This window comes from Chelonia mydas, chromosome 4 (assembly GCF_015237465.2).
Source record: "Chelonia mydas isolate rCheMyd1 chromosome 4, rCheMyd1.pri.v2, whole genome shotgun sequence".
NCBI lineage: Eukaryota > Metazoa > Chordata > Testudines > Cheloniidae > Chelonia > Chelonia mydas.
Genome location: NC_057852.1, coordinates 91,829,712 through 91,850,584, shown reverse-complemented (window position 1 = coordinate 91,850,584; position 20,873 = coordinate 91,829,712). Strand labels below are relative to the sequence as shown.

At 45.4% G+C, this 20,873-nt stretch overlaps 2 protein-coding genes and 1 long non-coding RNA gene across 9 annotated transcripts in view; 2 read left to right on the top strand and 1 right to left on the bottom strand.

Moving 5' to 3' along the window:
- The window catches only part of LOC119566126, a 67,038-nt gene extending 53,570 nt beyond the window's left edge, over positions 1 to 13,468 (bottom strand). For 5 of the 6 annotated variants that reach the window (XR_005225183.2, XR_005225188.2, XR_005225187.2 and 2 more), the window contains exon 1: positions 13,338 to 13,468. This is a non-coding gene — a long non-coding RNA (uncharacterized LOC119566126). The remainder of the gene's footprint in view (positions 1 to 13,337) is intronic. The other variant, XR_005225186.2, reaches the window with a different exon arrangement.
- SLC10A4 (solute carrier family 10 member 4) lies at positions 6,476 to 11,942 on the top strand. Its single transcript, XM_007071029.4, has 3 exons — positions 6,476 to 7,049; positions 8,322 to 8,532; positions 10,892 to 11,942. Exons 1-3 carry the CDS (start codon positions 6,604 to 6,606, stop codon positions 11,405 to 11,407), a joined length of 1,173 nt encoding a protein of 390 aa, XP_007071091.2. The 5' UTR covers positions 6,476 to 6,603; the 3' UTR covers positions 11,408 to 11,942.
- ZAR1 (zygote arrest 1) lies at positions 12,162 to 14,729 on the top strand. 2 transcript variants are annotated; one of them, XM_043544399.1, is made up of 5 exons: positions 12,173 to 13,494; positions 13,528 to 13,680; positions 13,886 to 13,978; positions 14,058 to 14,132; positions 14,451 to 14,729. In XM_043544399.1, exons 1-5 carry the CDS (start codon positions 12,871 to 12,873, stop codon positions 14,592 to 14,594), a joined length of 1,089 nt encoding a protein of 362 aa, XP_043400334.1. In that variant the 5' UTR covers positions 12,173 to 12,870; the 3' UTR covers positions 14,595 to 14,729. The 2 variants fall into 2 exon arrangements, with proteins under 2 accessions (XP_037753759.1, XP_043400334.1); XM_037897831.2 differs by having other exon boundaries at positions 12,162 to 13,680.
- Positions 14,730 to 20,873: the final 6,144 nt, after the last annotated feature.

Below are 20,873 nucleotides of genomic sequence, written 5' to 3'. Positions count from 1 at the left end.
GCAATCATGAAAAAATACCCAGAACAGTTTTCTTTCAGCAACATGTGTTCTGCTACACTGTATTCTGCCTTCCAGTAAACCAGAAGAGTAATCTCATACTCACAAAGATAATATAGGCTAAAGCCACAAATAACAATGGGACACACGCTATCTCTACACAGGTTCTACCATGTAGGGGACTGGAAACTGTAGGTTTCTACTCATGGAGTTTTGTCCCAATATGTTTATTCCCCTAACAATGAAGATTTCAGTATATCTACAGGAGGCCAGGCCTCTGCATAGCACACTGGGCTTCCTTTCTTTCCTATGGCAGCACAGCTCACTTTCTAGATAAAGCAAAACTCTACCTCAGGTGTGGCTTGCAGCTGTGTACGGGGATTTACTGCTAGTCTGGCAACCAGCATCATGTGGACAAGTTTTCACAGCAAACGGAATTCTGCCCAGACAACAGGGAAGCATGTGATAGGGAACAGTGAGCCATAGAACCATCTCCCTCCCCACCACTGGGCTCCAGGTCCCTTAAACTCTCAGAGCCCAAACCCCAATTTTGGTGCATTTTGGTACTCTCCACATAGCAGAGAAAAGCATATGTCCCAACAAAACAGTAACCAAACAAGAGATGTTTACATACAAAAGAGGGTTTATTGGTTGATAAGGGCAATTAGCAGAAACCCAATTTAAGTGTATGAGATTATATTTCCCATGTAGGATCTTTAATGAGTGTGATGCCCACTTATGGAATATGTTTGTTTAAGAGTCCTACCAAAGTTTTTGGATAGAATGAAAAATAGTTTTTCAGGGTGCAAGACTTCCAATTCTATTTCTTACATTGTCTTGATTTTGAATTTTATTTCTATTTAGAACTAAATAGAAATTAACTTAAAATATCTGAAGACTGACCATGTGTGGCTGAAAACTGGGAATGACTGTTTTCATAGCCCTTGGTGATGTCAGCCTGACAACTGTGTTTTGTCCCAGTGTTTGTAAAGAACACCACCTCCTGAAGAAGTCATCCCCAGCAGAACAGGTAAAAGTGACAACAAGCTAACAGAATGCAGATGTCTCTCAAGGACTCCTCCCCCACAGGCCTGTCACCTGTCAAGACCTTCTCTCAAAACCTCCAGCTTGAGACTATAAACCAGCCCACTCTAACATGTCGCATCAGATCCACATGGAGTCAGAGAATTACTGAGTGGTCAATGCTGACAGCCTATAGCAGCTCAGCTTCCCCACCACTTGCAGATTCCGGCAGAAAATACAATAAAGAGGTTAGATAGTTGGAGGAAACTGAAAAGGGACTAGAGAGTTAGAAAAGTACAGTTTTCTCTCACCTACATGCTCTTTAACATGTCCTAGTTTTCAAGCTGAAATAGCAGAAAGGTGGTAAGGGGAAAGTGGGAATCCTTTGCTTTCTCATCCCCTCTCCAGCTATCTATTTTAGGGTTTTCTATAGTTTTTGTCATCATAGTAACTAAGTGTTTAGATACTATGGTGATGTAAGAAACCCTAAGAACCCCTCTTGCCAACACTCTCCTGTGTACACCTCACTGACGGCCACCACAACCAAGCCCTGCCACAACCATGTGACAGGTGTTGAACAGAAGTTAAGTCCAGGGGTAAAACCCAATTTCCAAGAATGTCCATATTTAAATGTAAAGTGGAAACCTGGTGGCATATGCGCAACAACCAAAATTTTGTGTTGTTCCTGGAACACATAAGATGCTTTCACGGTCCAGTGTGAGAATCAAGTGACCCAAAGACCCTTTCACCCAGGTCTCTCACTTGTTAATACAATATGCTAATATCTGAGTAACTGGCAAAGCTTGTTTAGCATGTTTCTGGTGGTATACTCAGCCTTCATTAAAAGGCTCTCCTTTCTCTGGTATCAAGGCTCTGTATCTTAGTTTCAAGTTACATTAAGAAAAGACACACACTTCCCTATGCCTGAAAAATTTCAATACCATGGATGGTGTTATAAAGTGGATTTATGTCATTTACATTCTGCTATAGAATTCAAACCTCACTAAAGAAAAATGCAGTCAGTACCATGGCCGACAGGTACCATAGGCCAGGGGAGGCTGTGCCTCCCCAAACAGCCTGGCATAGCCCTGTCAATGCTCTACCCCCGAACCCCCTCCTGCAGTTCCTCTGTGGTCCAGGTTGGCTGCCGCTTGCGGTGCTGGAACCACCCCACTCGGCTCTCCGGTGCTCCAGGGCTGGGGGCGCTCAGGGGCTGGGGGCGCTGCAGCTGTGCCACCCACCCACCCGGTGCTCAGGGGCTGAGGTCTGGGGCACTGGGGCCGCACTGCCACCCAGTGCTCCAGGGCTGGGGGCGCTCGGGTGGCTCGGGGTAGGGACGGGGCCACAGGAGGGAGTGCTCCTGCAGGTGAGGGGGGCAGAAGTGGAGGGGGAGGAGAAGGGCCTCGGGCAGAAGAGAAGGGGCCAGGGCTAACCTCCCACAACGGCCGGTTCACCAGCTGCCCATGGTCAGTGCCACTTATAAAAAACTGCACCTACTTTATAACACTAAATTTACAAGAAAGTATTTCCAGGGCACCATTTTGCCCCGCAATTTTCAAATTGGATTTTTTCCAGTTTATAAGAATTGGTTTAAAAACCACATATCCATTTAGAGAACATTTACCAATGTTTTTTAGGGTCGGATGACCAATTTTTCACTCCCTATGAAAGAGGTCAGTCCGTGTCATTTTCTCCCTTGAAAGAAAATGGATAATTCATGTATCTAGCTTACATACTAATACAGTTGTTGTGGTAACATAATATGAAACCCTGAAGCAATTTAAAGAGACTACGCCAAACAGAAAGTACAAAGGCTGGATAGGCCTTACTGTACCTTCTAGGTATAAGAATACTTTTCAGTTGCTACATACGGTGCCAATGCTGACTGTATAGGGAATTAATAAAACACAAGAAGTTAAATTCAGATCTGGCCTAAGTAACTCGGTTTGTCTACATGGAAGTCAATGGTACTGCTCCTGTTTAAACCAGAATTCAATTTGAATCTTAGTTCTTAAGTAGCTGGTATAAATTTTAAGAAATATCTTGTGTTTATTTCTTACAATACACCAGAACCCTCTTACAGCTAGATCATGTTTTTTCCATAAGCTGAAGTTCTCAGTAACTGGAATCAACACAATGTAAGGCACTGAAACAATTTGAGATTTTCATTCTTCTTCACTGTTAACAGAGTCGTCATTATATCCAAGTTCACTGTAAGTGGATTGCACTATAATTGATGCAAAAATATCTTTCTGTGAACATGCCTGGTTTTAGGAGTCATGTTCATAGATAAGAAGGGCAGTTCTCTTCTGCTCTCTTCACTGCCTACTTGATAACCAGCCTGCTTTTGCTCTTTGTGTAACTTATATTCTGTTCATAGGTGCCAGAAGAGAAACTATATAATGGGGTTACTAAAAAAATAGAGGTATAATAAGTGAGGAAAGAATGTGGTGTGAGTATATAGATAGAATGTGAAGGGTAAAAATGAGAAAGACACAGTATATACTAAATTTGTGAGCAATCTAAACACACTGTAAACATTTTTCAGTACAAGTAGATTTGCAAATTATTTAGTTTCAAACAATTCTGTTGGCTCTCAAGGCCAACTAAACACTGCACTTCAGTGTTGTCCCATCTAAAAGCATATATTGCCTTGTTTTACCAACAAATTAAATCACTGTCTGGACTGGGTTGTAGCTGTTTGTTTAACACCTATGATACGACTCATCCTCTCTCCCTATCCTATCTTCAACTAAATGACCAGGAAAAGAAAATAGAATAAAACCATTCACAATGGTATTACTGAATGGCCAAGTTACTACACTGTATCCATTACTTTGTCCCCTGGTGGTATACCAAATCTGAAAAACATTTACATTTATCCCATAATTTGGTAATTATGGATTTAACAAATGGATGGTACTCTATTGCTTCTATTGGGTCACTAATAGCGTCTGCTGGAATATTAGGGGTTTGTTGTAGGCCTAGCTGTGTGCTTCTTTAAGAGCAGTGAATGTCTCCACTGAGACGAGTAGTGCAATCTGAAATTTTGGAATGTAAGGCTCAGTTAGACTCCCATTTTACTTTGGGTTTTCAGTTTTTGTGGAGGTACTCTTTTAACAGTTTTGGACTGGCAGACAGAACTCTAAGGAAATTTCACAGGAGGCTCCAGGACTTGGATGTCCTGGAAGACTCATTCAATGACAGACTAGGGACAGATTCCAACTAGCTGTGGAACAATATCCTGGGTGGAAAGGGGCCCAGAGCCCAAGAGAATTTAAGATGCACAGACTTGGGGTGGATGGAGGTGAAGACTATTGCTGGAGAAGCGTAGGACCAGATGGCACAGGCAGTGGGGATTTAAGTAGCTTGGGGCCTGGCTCTAGCTGCCCTCTATCCATTCTTGTGTTGGAATTTTGTGCCCCACCATGTTATGCATTATGAGGTGTGATCTGAGACACCCCATAGTGCACAGCACAGTAGTGCACTAAATTTAAAAACAAAAGGCAACAAAGGAGAGGGCACCTCATGTGATAGGCCAAACTCGGAGGCAGCTGGTCCCACCAGAGAACCGCAACATGAAGCATGGACAGTGGCACGTCCAAGCCTTTTGTGTAGCGGAAGAATCCTTAACCCTGAGGCCCTGAGTGGCACTCAACAAAGCATGAAGCACCACAGCCCAGACCACTCACAGAGGCTCCTCTTCTCTCCTTTCCTGCATGTCCTTGTCTCCCAAGTCCTACTTGTCTTTTAAAATGGCATTCTGTTTTTTAAAGAAACAGACAACATAAAATAATGAATAAATATTAAAAAATAAGATATGAGAAAGGTGGCAATTTTTAAACACCATTTTAAAACCCATCTGACGCCAGTAAATTAGAACAACTCTGGAAAATTAGGTTTTTCCTGTATACATTGCTTGAGTGATGGGTAAGAGAGATCCTCACATACTGATGAAATCCTGGCCCCATTGGGTTTGTCTACACAGCAATTAAAGACCTGCAACTGGCCTGAACCAGCTGACCCAGGCCAGCCATGGCTGTGCCATGGGTCTTCTATTACAGTGTAGACATACCCATTGAGATCAATGCCAAAACTCCCATTGATTTCAGTGGGCCCAGAATTTCACCCACTACATTTAGAAACCTTCATCCACTTCAATGGAATGGACAGGATAGGCCTCTGTCACCTTCTGGCTGGTGCGCTGTCACTTGCATATCATATAGACCGCTTTTACTAACAGATTTTTTGGAGTGTCTAGCAAGGGTCTCTCCTCTAGGCAAATCAAGAATAACATCATAAAATCTGTATAGTATTCATCTCTATAGATTCCAGGGTTATTCTGAAAATTACATTGTGAGGCTCCAGTTTGGAAAGCAAGAGGGGGAGTGAGCACCCCTATCTAGATCCATGCAGCAGCAGAAAACCGTGTGATTTATTGCTATTAATTAAATCACATAGTTTCTTGGTTAAACACAGTTTGTTCTTTGCTCATTATTGAAGCCCAGCATCAGCAGAAAGTGGCTCTAATTTGACCTGGCTAAAGAGCTTTTCATCATTCCTCACCCATGCCACAGCTTTTACTCAAGTACACTCTTTCCATTAGCGGGAATGACCTTGGACCTTCCTTGAATGTATCAAAGGTAAAGCTGACATTGCTCACTTAGGAGGACACTGTGATGATCAGCTCATTTTGCTTTAGGATGCTGAGCCAGATTAACCACCAAAAATCAGAAAATAATATTAATATTAATATTTAATAGTAGACTGTTGTTGTTTTTGTCATGAGTATGCTTGGAGTGAAACTGAAATGTGTCTGCTCATAGTCCATCCCTCCAAAAGTCCCCTGTCAAGCCTTTATCAGTTGAAAATATTTGTTAGACTTCTTTGGGGGGGAAATAGCGGACAAAGGTGACCCAGTGGATACCACTTGCTTCTCTTTTCAAGCAGCATGGTCTTTCACAAGAGACTACCAGACAAAATAATCATAGCACGGGGTTTGTGTTTGTTTTTCCACTAGACCTGCAATAAAGCATTTTTTATTATTGGTTGACTGCTGACAGCGAGCACGGCACCATAACAGACACAAAGGAAGACATGGGCCCTGCCTGGAGTAGCTTCTTAACAGGATGTCTGTCTATGCCTGTGGGTTAAGTGTGTGACTGAATGCACCCTATATAAAGCAGACACAAGACACACTGGATACAAAAAAGCAAGCGTTCTTGTGTAAGAGACAGAGGGAACCTAATTTAGTGTGAGTATACTGGATGCAGTGTGTCTAGCTGTAGGTGCTCTATTGTGTAGGGCAGATTAATTCAGTGTGTGTGAATGAGGGCTGTTGTGCTTGGCTGTAAGTGGAGGTGTTTAAGGGGTGGGGATGAAGGGTCTGAGGAGGGCTAAGATGTGCCAGTGCTTCAGCCCAGTGACTGACTGACAGTCTCCTCAGCCTCTTCACTGCCTATCAGTCCCCACCTTGTGGGGCCTCCCGGCTCCTCCAGTGCTTGGGCAGGCGATAGGGACCTGGCAGCTTCTGACTAGATGCTCAGCTGCTGACTGCCAGGCGCGCACACACAGTGCACAGCCATGGACAGCTCCTGGGTGGAGAACGGGACTCTTTCCCCCTTCGCTTCGCTCTCCCCGGAGCCCGAGAACAGCAGCAGCGGCAGCCCCAGCCCCTCCAGCCGGGTGCCGCAGGCAGGCAGGGGGCCTGGGGGCAGCCCCCCGTTCTGGGACACCCCTCTGAACCAGGGTTTGAGCGTGTTCGTGGGGCTGGCGCTGTGCACCACCATGCTGGGCTTGGGCTGCACCGTGGAGCTGAGCCAGCTCGGGGGGCAGCTGCGGCGGCCGGTGGGGGTGCTGCTGGCGCTGCTCTGCCAGTTCCTGCTCATGCCCCTGCTGGCCTTCCTGCTGGCGCTGCTCTTCGCCCTGGACGAGGTGGCAGCAGTGGCCGTGCTACTGTGCGGCTGCTGCCCCGGGGGGAACCTCTCCAACATCATGTCCCTGCTGGTCGACGGAGACATGAACCTCAGGTACCCAGCCGGCCGGGGCCGCTGCCTCCGCGGCGCGCCGGGCTCATCTCCCTCCCCGGGGGGCAGGCGTCGCTCCTTGGCGGAGGAAAGGACCCGGAGAACGCGGTCCGAACCCCGCTGTGAGAGGGCGGCAGCCGGGGGCCTCGGTGTGCCGGTGGGGGGTGGGAGGAAGGGGCAATGTGGATGTGCCGGGGGGTCAGTATCAGTGCGGGGGGGGTGGATGTGCCGGGGAGGGGGTGGGGAGGGGGGAAGGGGCAATGTGGATGTGCCGGGGGGTCAGTATCAGTGCGGGGGTGTGTGTGGATGTGCCGGGGAGGGGGTGGGGTGGGGGGAAGGGGCAATGTGGATGTGCCGGGGGGTCAATATCAGTGCGGGGGGGGTGGATGTGATGGGGAGGGGGTGGGGTGGGGGGAAGGGGCAATGTGGATGTGCCGGGGGGTCAGTATCAGTGCGGGGGGGGGGGTGGATGTGCCGGGGAGGGGGTGGGGTGGGGGGAAGGGGCAATGTGGATGTGCCGGGGGGTCAGTATCAGTGCGGGGGGGGGGGGTGGATGTGCCGGGGAGGGGGTGGGGTGGGAGGAAGGGGCAATGTGGATGTGCCGGGGGGTCAGTATCAGTGCGGGGGGGTGGCTGTGCCGGGGTGCGGGTGGGTGTGGACGGTGAGTGCTGCGGGAGGACTCTCCAGTTTACGGCTGTTTAAAATATTTGCTATTTTATAATCAGGTCTGTGCCAGCCTTTTGGTGCCCCTGTTCCGGGGCGCAGCCTGTGGGTACCGGGACAGAGGAGCCGGTTTCAGGATCTCATCAGGGGAATTTTGGGGGGACAAAAAGACGTTGAGCTCTTGCGCTGCCTCCCGCGCTGGCTCTGGGAGATGAGGGGAGCCCAACCCGTGCTGATTATTATCTGTTTGTGCTCCAAGACACCGCACGGCAGGCAGGTTTTACATGCAAAAATATAATTTTCTTTTCACAAAAAACACAGCTGGCAATACCCCTCCCCTTCCTAAAAACCATATTCAGACCAATATCCAATCTGCTCGGTAACTGAAGGGAAATTCGTGCAATCAAACAGCTACTTGCGCCCTGGGCGACTCTTGTCCGAGCTCCCAGAGAAGGGTTTTGTACAATAGGTTTGTGGCTCGTTACACGAAATGGATTTGTACCGCCAGCTCTTACTGGAGCCCGAGGAGGTACTGTCCCCCCACCCAGCAGCTGATGGAAGAGCGGCTCGTGCTGACCCGCCGCCTCTTCTTCTGTCCCCTCCCTCCTGCAGTATTATCATGACCGCCTCATCCACCCTGCTGGCCCTGCTGCTGATGCCCCTGTGCCTGTGGATATACAGCCGCGCCTGGATCAACACGCCTCTGGTGCAGCTGTTGCCCCTGGGGGCCGTGAGTCTGACCCTATGCAGCACCTTGCTCCCCATCGGCGTAGGAGTTTTCATCCGCTACAAGTACACACGGGTCGCCGACCTCTTGCTCAAGGTAACAACAGCTGCGCCGGGTCCCGCTTCTACATACACAGAGGTGCTGAGCACCACTCAAGAGCAGGCCTCTAGGGAGCTGCTTCTCGCTAGGGTGGTCATAGGGGTGTGGGGAAGGGCTTTGCTTCTCGCAGCCGCACCATAGGCGCTGCTGCTTTAGGATATAGAGTGCACATGGTCTAGTTAAAGGATAAGAAAAGATGCAAGTGGGGGAAGATTTAACAGATCTACAATAAAGAGACGGGTCAAGCTTGCCAACCCATATAAATATTGCCCTACGTCGTGAGTACTCCAAAGAGTAGAGGAGCCAGCATTAAGAGCAGCGTGCATGGTATCTGTTTTCATCAGGACAGCATGTCAGTGTAGAAACTGAGCACTTCCGTGTATTGTACTGATATCACTCAAATCATAGGATTAAGGCTCATCACATAAACTCGTGTAAACCCTCAGGACTTGTTCCGAATTCTAAACATAATCTCTCTCTCTCTCTGTTTTCCAAAGAGGAAGTATAAGCGCCCATTGTGGTCAACTAGTAATAAAATACTGCCGGTGTGTGACTGATTTCTGTAAAACAGTTACAGGCAGGATTAGAGTTGACTACAAGTAACGTTTTGTTAAAAAACAAAATTGCTCCCTCACAAAGACCAAAGGATGAATCACTATTTCCCTACAGTAACATTAAATAAAAGGTAAGGTAGACAATGCCATTTCTTCGATGCAACAAGAGCAGATCAAATCACAAAAGAAATGCTCAATATATTTCTAATTATGAGATAACATTGCTAAGCATGTGCTTTAAATAAATAATGTTATAAATATAATCAGGTACTATATCCACATTAAAACTAGTAGCTTCAGTCCCACATGCAATAACATCAGTAAATTCCTCACAAAAATAGTAACACGAACAACTACCTTAATTTGGAATAATTAAAACAAAAAGATAACAACAGTTATTGTTTTCTAAGTTATTTCTTTGTTTGGAAATATACAAATTTTCAATAAGCATTTTTCATCAATTGTGGCACCACCAATTTCTATATTTCTAACTAAACCTTCATCATGCAAGCAATTTGTATGGCAGTCAATAAGAAAAATAACATTAAAGTACATTTATGTGCATGTTATTTGAAAATAATTTCGAAGGTTCAACAAAATAAACAAAGGTACCAGGATTTCACCCAGTGTTTTAGGGAAGAATGAGGACAACTAAAAAAAAAAGGTCTCACTGAACAACAGAAATGTACAATCCTATTATCTTTAGCTAACATTACCTGCAAGGAAGGGGAAGAGAAAGGTTTCAGGAAAGGGAATTCATGGGGATAGAAAAGTGAAACCACTAAACATAATTACCTGACTGAAGTACTATCACAAAAGTCTTTAAACATATATTTATGTTGAAAGCAACAATTGTGAAATGAATATTTCTGTTAATCAAAAAACGAAATATGGAAGTTAAAACTTAAGGTAAACTTTCAAGCAAAACATGCTCAAAGGTAAAGCAAAGGCACTCAGCACACACAATACTGCAAAAATCAATCAATGGCTGCAGCATGCACAGAATACACTAAACTAAAAAGACCCAAACTCTAGGCCCAATCTTGCATCAATTAAAGTAAATTATATCACTGCCATTGAATTCAATGGGATCAGACCTTATCTCAGAACTGGTACCATCCTTTTTAACTGTCAGTTTGGATGGTTTATATCTCCTTTAGGTTTAAACTTGACATACACATTGTTAGGCAAGATGAAATTTCTTTAAATAGTTTATCCAATTTACCCTTTTAAGGTAATATTTTAAAGTATTATAGCAAAAATAAGACTTAGCTTCATTTTCTTTTTTAAATGAAAATTTACACACATTAATGCAGATTGTTACTGTCTTTCTGAGAAAGTATCTCAGACAAGTTATATTGTTAAAAACTAATTAAGAAACAGATTTCTTCCACCCTTATTCACCTTGGGCCTGATTCAAAGCCCACTGAAATTTTGGATCAGGTCCAAGGTAAGAAAGGGTAGCAGAATCTGTCCATCAGTGGATAGTTTAAAAGAAGCTCTATGTTAGAAATGCTAAAGGTATGACAAACTCAAGAGCATTTGGGATTAAGCAGAGTGGTCTTTTCAATGTCCTTCAATCACATTTTGTCTGTTCACTATTCATATAAGGAAAAGCTTCCGCTGTAACAGCTGCAATAAAATGTGCTGATTTTTAAAACAAATATATAGTTTAAATTCTTTCCTTATTATACTATTTTAATATTTGTGTATGTAATTAATTTGCTTTTAAACAACTCTAATGTAAGTTTTCCCTTCTTTTTTCTCTGACATATCTGATTGTGATTATTCATTATTGCTAGGTTTCCTTGTGGTCCCTTTTAGTGACTTTGGTGCTTCTTTTCATTCTGACTGGCACTATGTTGGGACCTGAGCTGCTGGCAAGTATCCCTGCGTCTGTCTACATAGTAGCACTCTTGATGCCCTTAGCAGGCTATGCCTCAGGATATGGCTTAGCTACTTTATTTCACCTGCCACCTCATTGCAAGAGGACAGTATCTTTGGAAACAGGATGTCAAAATGTCCAGCTCTGCACGGCTATACTAAAACTAACCTTTCCACCACATCTCATAGGAAGTATGTATATGTTTCCCTTGCTTTATGCACTTTTCCAGGCTGCAGAAGCAGGACTTTTTGTGTTAGTGTACAAGATGTACGGAAGAGATACCTATAAACAAGATCCCCTAAATGAAGATGAAGACACAGATATTTCTTACAAGAAACTGAAAGAGGAGGAAATGGCAGACACCTCATACGGCACGGTGACTACAGAGGAACACAATTCTATTCTGATGGAGACTGCACAAACTGCACTGTAGATGGACAACAGTCAGAGCAACAGAAGGGGACGCTTGAATTACTAATATTATATGGTATTTGCAATATGTTTTCGGAGCTAGTAAAACAGGCAGCTGGGGTACTGACCAGCCTCCATAATCAACCCAACTACTCCCAGTGTATAAGATGACCATACGTTTATTATTGTGCCAGTTGCGAATATTTCCTCAAACATATAGCCTTATATGTACAAAAATCAATGTGACACAACGAGATACATCTACATCTTCATAGGAAGACGCTCTTTGGTGAATTAAGTAACGCAGGGACCGGTACCAGAAACGAATGAAGCATTTTGTAGGAAAGGGTTAATTTGTGTATCAATGGTGTGAACAAAGGAGCAAATTAGATAATATTTGTAAAGTGTCGTTCAATTTCATGCATCCTATTAGTTGTAAAAAAAATCCTGTTTATTGTTCTGATTATAAATGCGTGGAAAAGACGAATTAACGCTGTATTAGTCACCAATTAAAATCCCTCCAAAGATAACTAAAAATTAAAAGGAAGTGCAAGTAACGGTCTAGTTTATCTGGAGATGTATCTAGCAGCGATTTATCTGCAGGGAAGGTAAATCCTCCCTTCTTAAACTACCTGGGGTCCCTGGCTCTTATGTTTAGTAGCAGCCTAGGCATTCACGCGTTCCTTCCTCCTCTACAGATTCAGCCATAGGTGCTGGAACTGGGGGTGCTGCCGCACCGCCTGGCTTGAAGTGGTTTCCATCATACGCAGGGTTTACAGTTTGGTTCAAGGCTGTCAGCACCCCCACTATACAAATGGTTCCAGCGCCCCTGAATTCATCCGCCTGTTGTTTCTCTCACAGACACCCTGCTATGACTCTTTGTTTGCGGCGTACAGCCTCTTGCGTGCTCCCGGGGGAATATCACCGATCAATCAAATGTACCGGGTCTGCTCAAGAGAAAACGCTGCACAGCCTCCGGCTAAACCCCTCAGCTCAGGTGAACGCTGCACAGTCTCTAGGGTCCCCACACGGCGGTGATACGGGGGGCAGATACAAGAGTTGTAAACCAAGTGAAAGAGGAAGGGAGACTCAGGACATTTAATAGACAGGGAGAACCCAGGAGGTTGTACCAATAAGGGGTTTACTTGCTTCAAAGACCTGCCTGAAGCTCTGCGTCCCCGCCGCCTTGGTTGCCTTGTCACCTGAGGCTACCCGGTGGCTCCCCTCCCTGGCTCTCACCTCCGCTATGTTCCTTGGACCCCGGGCTTAGCCGGCTCTTCCCATCCACCTGCTTTCCCCGCGGGCTTCCCGGGACAGCGATCCCCGCCAGGGAATCCGCGCCGAGGCGGTTCATTGCCCCTCCGCCAATGGAAACAGCCCCGCTCAGGTGGCGGTGGGGGGACGGGACGTGCAGCTGAGCCTGCCCCTCCCCAGCGCGGGGTATTTAAAGCGGCCCCCGCAAGCCCAGCTCCCGGGGCAGACGCCATGGCGGATGAGGCCATGGATAGTTACCTGTACTCAGCCTACACCCCCTACTCCTATCGCTACCAGCCGCCCAAGGGCAAAGGGCCCCCGGGCGCCTGGCGGCAGCGGGGCACCTACTTCTCGGGCTATGGGGACACGGCGGCGGCGGCCGCGGCCGAGTACTTCGATAACTACCAGCGGGCGCAGCTGAAGGCGATCCTGTCCCAGGTGAACCCCAGCCTGACGCCGCGGCTCCGCAAGGCCAACACCAAGGAGGTGGGGGTGCAGGTGAACCCGCGGCAGGACGCCTCGGTGCAGTGCTCGCTGGGGCCCCGCACCCTGCTGCTGCGGCGGCGGCTGGCCCCCGGGCTGCCCCCGCTGCGGCCCCGCGAGCAGGAGCAGGGCAGCTCCGCCACCACCAGCGGCCGGCCCGTCCGCTTCCCCAGGACCATCGCCGTCTACTCGCCCATGGCGTCCCGCAGACTCACCACCTTCCTGGAGGAGCCCGAGGAAGCGGGGCAGGAGGCGGCCGAGGAGGAGCCGGAGGAGGCGGCGGCGGCGGCGGCCGAGGAAGAGGAGCAGCAGCGCACGGAGGCGGCCGCCGTGCGGGCCAGCTGGGAGCAGCCCCCGGGGAGCAGCGCGGAGCCGCAAGAGCCGCGGCCGCCCCAGCAGCAGCCTCCGCAGCAGGAGGTAGCGGAGGAGGCGGCGGCGGCGGCAGCAGCTGCCCCGCCGCAGGAAGGCCAGCAGGGGGCCCCCGAGCGCCCGGCGGGGCAGCCCCAGGCCGCAGCCCCTCAGGAGCCGGAGCAGGGCAAGACCCGCCTGCGCTTCCAGGTGAGGGCCCGGCGGGTCGGGTCACCGCGTGCCTCGGGTGGCGGGAAGCCCAGGGGCGGGGCCTCAGGTGACTGGCCCCGGGGCTGCCGCGATTCCCTGCGGCGGGGTCGCTCCTCGCACTGCGGCCAGCAGGGTGCGGGAGCTGGGCTGCCCTGGCTGGGAGCTGGCTCCCTGCCCGTGGCTGAGTCACCCTTGTTCCCCCTAGTTTCTGGAGCAGAAGTACGGCTACTACCACTGCAAGGACTGCAACATCCGCTGGGAGAGCGCCTACGTGTGGTGTGTGCAGGGCACCAACAAGGTAGGCCTGGTGCCCCCGGGGCTGCCCCTCTGCCCCCCGGGCTCTGACCGCCGCTGACCCGCCTTTCCCCTTCCTCCAGGTCTACTTCAGGCAGTTCTGCCGGACGTGTCAGAAATCCTACAACCCCTACCGCGTGGAGGACATCACTTGCCAGGTGAGCACAGCCCCCTCAGGGCCTCCCCACAGCTAGCGCACTCGGGAGCCCTGTAACCTGGCTTAACTCAGGGAGGTGGGTTTGGGGGGGGCCTTCCCCACTATTCCTTCTAGTAAGCCTGGGAACTCCAGCTGTGCTCTAGCACCAGAAGTGTGCTGTAGCTTTGTCAGCAGCCTCACTCCTCCCTGCACTGAGCAGCCTATAATCTAAACTACTGCCGTTAATACCGTGTCCTCCCCTAAGCTTGCAGATCTCCTGCCTCACCTGTATCACTGCAGTTCAGGTACTTTCTCCTCCAACATCCTTGCTTCTTTCTAGAGCTGTAAGCAGACCAGATGCACCTGCCCTGTGAAAGTGCGCCATGTGGACCCCAAGAGACCCCATCGTCAAGATCTCTGTGGGAGATGCAAAGGCAAACGTCTTTCCTGTGATAGTACATTTAGTTTCAAATATATTATTTGACGGGATACTAGTTTAAAGAATCCTGGTGTAAAATTGCAATCAAAGCAGTTTTTCTTTTGAAAGAATATATAATATGGTGGGGTATACCTGGGCAAACCTACAAATAAAGGTATGGCAAAGCACTGTTATAACTGATAAGGCATGCTCATGTCTACCTTATTTATGAGTATGGAAGCTGCAACTTTCCCCATTAGGAATGGGGGAGAAGGCACTATCATTCTGTCAGCCACAGAACTACTCTTCCTTGTATGACTTATTGTTATGATGACACACCTAGCAGTTTCTGCCTCTGGAGGAGGTAGACATGCTTTCCTAGTGACCTCCTATGCTTCAGGAAGACTTCTCTGGGGAGCAACGTAAGTTTGAGTCTCAAACAGATTACTGGTAAACTCTACCTCTACCGCTCTATGTAGAGCATCCACCTCATTTAACACAAGAATGAAAATCTAATAGCATCCTTCCACAATACAGGCAAACACTAATGTCTGATTGCAATTTAACTAAATGTTCTACAGTCACTTACTACTGTAGGAGTACATACACAGGAAGAAAGTTGTGTATCTACCAATCACTTTTAATATCTGAAAGTTAGTAATTCTTAAATAGGCAGAGGGCTAGTCAGATCATGAAACATATAATGCTAGGCTTGAGCTGAAGACAAGTAGCCATTTTTACAACTAAACTAGCTACTACTAATCTGGGGCTGTTACAGCACTATCTTTAAGGAAACCCCCAACCTAAAAGGGGCATGTATTCCAGGTGTGCATAGCTATGAAGAGGAGAGGGTCAAATTAAATGGCTGTTGCTAATAGATCAGGTAAAGATTTTCAGTGTCTTTTTTAATGTGTATCAATCACTTCTAATTGATACAGATCAGTGTAGCTATTGATAACTATAATGGCTGCATTTCTCACTTTGGAGCCTACAGTGAAATAGCTTGCTTCTGTTCTTGCTGCTTTATTAGCTAATCTGATAGTGACTGTTAATTTTCTCTACCTGTATATTTTTCAAATTGTGTAGACAAAAGCTTGTTACCAAGAGTCAGTAATGTATAAATTTTCTGTGAAACTCTCCTTTAAAGATAACACATTGCTAATAACCAGCCTTCTTTGTGAATTGATAAATAAAATGGGGCGGGGGGTATCTACTATTACCATGAGACAGGGTGATATTGTAGCAATTTCAGAAGGAAGTTGCTCTAAGAGGAAACTGTTACATCATTTTAAACAAATCTTTTTACTGACCCACAGCCACATCCTAAGATGGAAAACGTAAAGTAGGGCTGTCTAACTTCCAGAGGTGCCTATTAAACTCTACCAGATACCCACAGTACTTGGCTTTGCCTGCTTGCATGTGAGCCTCCCCTTTTAACTGTGAAGAAAGTCCTTAAGGTATATGAGTTGTGGCATTTTTGTCACAATGGCACAGCCATGAACTGGAACCACAGTATAACAGTAGGAATTAGTAGAACCAGGGAATTGCTGTCTTCCTAACCCCACAATAGCACAGTACTGGCCTGAGGCCATTGCTGCTATAAGCTATGTTGACCCTCTTATTGGAACCAGCACTTATTGGGGAAAGTTACTCATTTATTAGTAAACACCAATTTCTTATCAAATGTGGTGTCTACTTAAAGGACTACTCTCAATATTTACCTCTAATTACAGTTTGATGTCTGGAATGCAGCTTATAAGCAATTAGGTGAAAACTATAGTATGTATCTTCTCCACTGTGTTCATCAAGCTTGTCAGATTCCTAGAGCAACAGTGGTACTATATACTGAAGACTTGAAAAACCTCCAATGTTTTTTAAAAAGCACGGACACTTTTGGAAAGACAGAAGACCTTCCTTAAATAAGTGGTTTTTTTTTTTTAATTTTTATTTATTATGAATCAAACGTAGTATGTCTATACCAATAATGTATGGCCTTCTGCAGGCAGTTACTATGAGGTTTTTCACACATTTTTAGTGAAAATCCATTAAATCTGTCACTCTGGCTCTTCTCAGTGAAGATGGGAAAGGGCATACTACATAAGGATGCAAACCTGTTTTGTTTGTGTGTGGTGTGTTTTTTTTTTTTTTTTTTTTTTACAGTAAAGATAGGCAGGAGATAAGAATTTCTTTTAAAGTTATGTACAGAATTCTAGTCTACATCTATTAATGGGAACCTTTATTAAACGTTTGCCATATAAAATACCATTTAAAGCAGTTGGGTAGAAACACAACCTTTAACAGAAGTAAGGATAATCAGTTTGTAAAACCAGACATGGATTGTCTAACTTCAAAAGATAAATGTACACACATTACTCCTTGCTATTTTGTTTGCAGAATGTTCATCCTTTTAATAAGTTTGTATTCTGCAGCTTGTAGGATTACATTCTACATCCACCCTTTTTTTTTTTTTCTTTTCCCCCCTTCACAAACTTGTTTCTAGGTGTGCAGTTAAATGTTACAGCTAGAGTCTCAGTGGTGACCAACTAGCATTTAATATGCCCTTCTGACCTAGTTGCAGTAACCCAGATTCAGTACTTTAACACATTTGTTCCTAGCATAAATGTAATTTGTTTTGCCTCTTTCTATTATCCATTTCTCCCCAACTGTGTAATTTTGGAAAATGTAGGCAACTTTACTGCCTGTGCTGAGTATGTGGGTTATTTTCCACATGAGAGTTCTGGGATTTTTAATATTTAATCCTGGAGTCTATCACAGAACACAAGGGCCACTTTTTGTGGAGACCTACTTATAAATTTAGGATGTTGAATTATTTTGCTGGGTCCTAATGCACAAAACCAAAACAGACCAGCAATCCTAATCCTGGAGCAATCTAAAGTGGTATCTGAAAAATGACAGATTGAGTTGTTGAGGTTCATAGACCTATACATTGCCAAATTGATTCCTCTGATGGGATGGATGGAGCTGAAGCCCCAGCTCTATGCTTGGGGCTTGATACTATTGGATTAGTGTAGATAAGGAATGGCTGATCAAGCCCATTTTCGGGGCGGGGGTGGAGTTGAAGCTTGTCTTGTCAGAGCATCAGTCACTCTGGCTAAGAAAACTACTAAAGCTTTGTGAAGGTTGGCTACTATTATGGATTATTGGTCCAAGACTCCTAAATACAGTATTGGAAGCGTACCTATCCATCTCCCACATCCAACTACTGGGTGTGGTTAGAAACACTCCTAGAAGAGAGCTGAATGGCAACAGCTAAGGTAAACAAGGCTAGAACTTTTCAAGAACTGGACCCTGGGGGGGGGCCGGGGGGAGAGGGTACTTTTGTTTGCCATACAAGGAGGAATTCACTAAGAGATCCCCAGCCAGCAGAGCAATCTTACCCTGCCTGATCCTTGCTGGTGGAGCAGCACAAAGTGATTTGAAAAGGACCAGACTGCTCCTGGAGTATGTTCTTGGAGACTGAAGGAGGTGGAGATGTCCCACTCAACAGGTAACCTTTAACAGACCTCCAAGCTGACTTATTGGATTTTTTGTGTGTGTGACTTCTGTGAAAGTGATGGAAAATGCTAGACCAGAGTTTGGACTAAAGCAACCACATTTCCATTGTACCAGCTTAAGATTCCCAGTGAGGAAGTATGCAATAGCAGCTAGTATGCAAAACATATCCCAGATAAGGGATACATATTACCAATATTTTGGTAAGAGGAAGAGTGACTTGTCCTTTGTCCAGTTCATATTAAATAAATGCAGGGGATAGCTTACAATTGTAGGGAAATGACTAATACAGATGATAAATTCTACTTTCTCCCTTAAGCAATCTATACACCTGTCCATTATCCATGAGTTATAGCTCATCTTCCCTCCTACCAGTTTAACAAATTGTAACTGTGCTGAAAAAGACTAAGAACTGAACCAAACAGCACAGGAAAAAAATATAAATCCCCTTCCCCTTCAAAACGTGAAAGTCCAGCTGTGACATGAAGTGTAAATGTAGAACATAGGTGGACTGCTTATGCATGTGAATAATGTTGGCTTGTATCTCTGGGTATCCACAGAGAGGTCATAACTCTCAAGGCGGAGACTGACAGAGGGAAAGATGTGAGTCACTGTATTGGGGGAAGAATGCAGCTGTAGTGGTGTTGGTATGCAAGGACAGAAATGACATGAAGTGAGCTGTAGCTCACAAAAGCTTATGCTCAAATAAATTGGTTAGTCTCTAAGGTGCCACAAGTCCTCCTTTTCTTTTTGCCATGCTAGAGACAGTGTGGTTGTCCAGCTACTGCTTTCTCTCTTCTACCTCATTTCCCTCTTGCTCTGGTTTTGGTGCCCTTTTCTTGTCTTCTCTCCATCTCTCCTACTCTTCCCTTCCCAATACTATTTCAAATTCTTGAAGGACATCCTGGTTCGTCTTTCCTCTCAGGCTGACCGTACTGAGATTTTCCTTCTGGGTTCTCCTTTCTCCCCTCCCCTCGTGTGTGTTTTTGTTTTCCCCCCTCCCCTTCCTAGAAGTGATCTGAGTAGCAGCTGACTACTGGCTTTTTCTATGTAGCTATAATACTGGCCACCTATTTCTAAAGTGAGAGTGTAGAGTGCCAGTGTGAGAAGATGAGTCTTTAAATATGTTCGCTGTATACCAGAATTTGGCTTAATCCCATATGTGGAATGATGGAAAATTTTACTTAATTCCCTTTCCCCAATCCATTACTACTGGGCTGTGCTTTCTCTGCACAGATTGGAGAGGCAGTCCACATTTCCATCTGCCTATCAAACATATGGCCAAACCTTTAGAAATACTTATTACTAACAACTCCTTCAATTCATAATCACAATTTTGACTCAGGAAGTTATAGGCCTGGCAGCTCAACATTGATCCCAGCTAAGATAAGGGAGTGGCTGACAGGGGACTTGATAAGGAATTAAAGGAGGGTTACATAATTTAATGCAAATCAACATGGGTTTATGGAAAAGAGATCTTTTCAAACTTTTTTTTATGAGGTTACAAGTATGGTTGATAAAGGTAATAGTGTAAATATACTTAAACTTTAAGGTGTTTGACTTTGTATGATATGACACTTATTAAAATACTAGATATAAAATTAACATGACACATTTAATGTATTAACTGCCTAACTGATAGGTCTCAATGTAATTGGGAATTGTCATCGAGGGGGGTTTCCATGTGGGGTCTCACAGGGATTGATCTTGGGCCTTGCAATAACATTTTTATCAATGACCTATAAGAAAACACAAAGTATACAGATGACACAAAATGGAGTGGTAAATAATGAAAGATCATGGATTCAGAGCAATCTAGATCACTTGGTAAACTGGGCATAAGCCAATACTATGCATTTTAATATGGCTAAATATATACAGCTAGGAACAACGAATATAGGCCATACTTACAGGTTGGGGAACTCTATCCTCCACAACCCATAAATCTCTTTCTCCTGAGAAACAGTAAACTGGAATCAGCTGAATATGAGCTTCCAAGTGATGCTGTGGCCAAAAGAGCTAACATGATCCTTGGATGCATAAACAGGAATCTTGAGTAGGAGTAGAGAGATGAGCCTGCTGTTGGAATACTACATTCAGTTCTAGTAGCCACAATTCAAGAAGAATGTTGATAAACTGGAGAAGGTTCAGAGAAGAGCCATGAGACTGGCTAAAGGATGAGAAAACATACCTTTATAGTGACAGATGAAAAGAAGATTAAGGGGTGATTTGATTAGTTTGTAAGTATCCACATAAGGAACAAATATTTAATAATGGGCTCCTCAGTCTATCAGAGAAAGGTATAACACGATCCAAGGGCTGGAAGTTGAAGCAAGACAAATTAAAAATGGAAATGAAGGCAAATAACCATTGGAACAACTTACCAAGGGTCTTGGTGGAGTCTCCATCACTGCCAATTTTTAAATCCAGATCAGATGTCTTTCTAGAAGATATTTTCTAAGAATTATTTTGGGGAAGTTCTATGGCCTGTCTTAGACAAGAGGTTGGACTAGATGATCACAATGGTCCCTTCTGGACTTGGAATCTGTGTTTTGTATGAGATTAAAGAACTGTTTGAAATATCCAAAAGGATGTGTTAGACTGAGGGAAAAGATCAGTTCTAGAAAGGAAATGATCAGTTAACATTTTCCCTTCTAGCTCCTGACTTTGCTGCTACCTTGCATCTCTAATAAGATGAATAGTAGTATGGAAAATAGCAGGAAGGGAGATCAAAGAGAGGAATCAGAAGTCAGCCAAGTATTTCCACATTCCCTGTCAGGGAAGGGAAGGGAAAAAAAATCTTTATAGACTACTCAATAGAATATCTTTCTT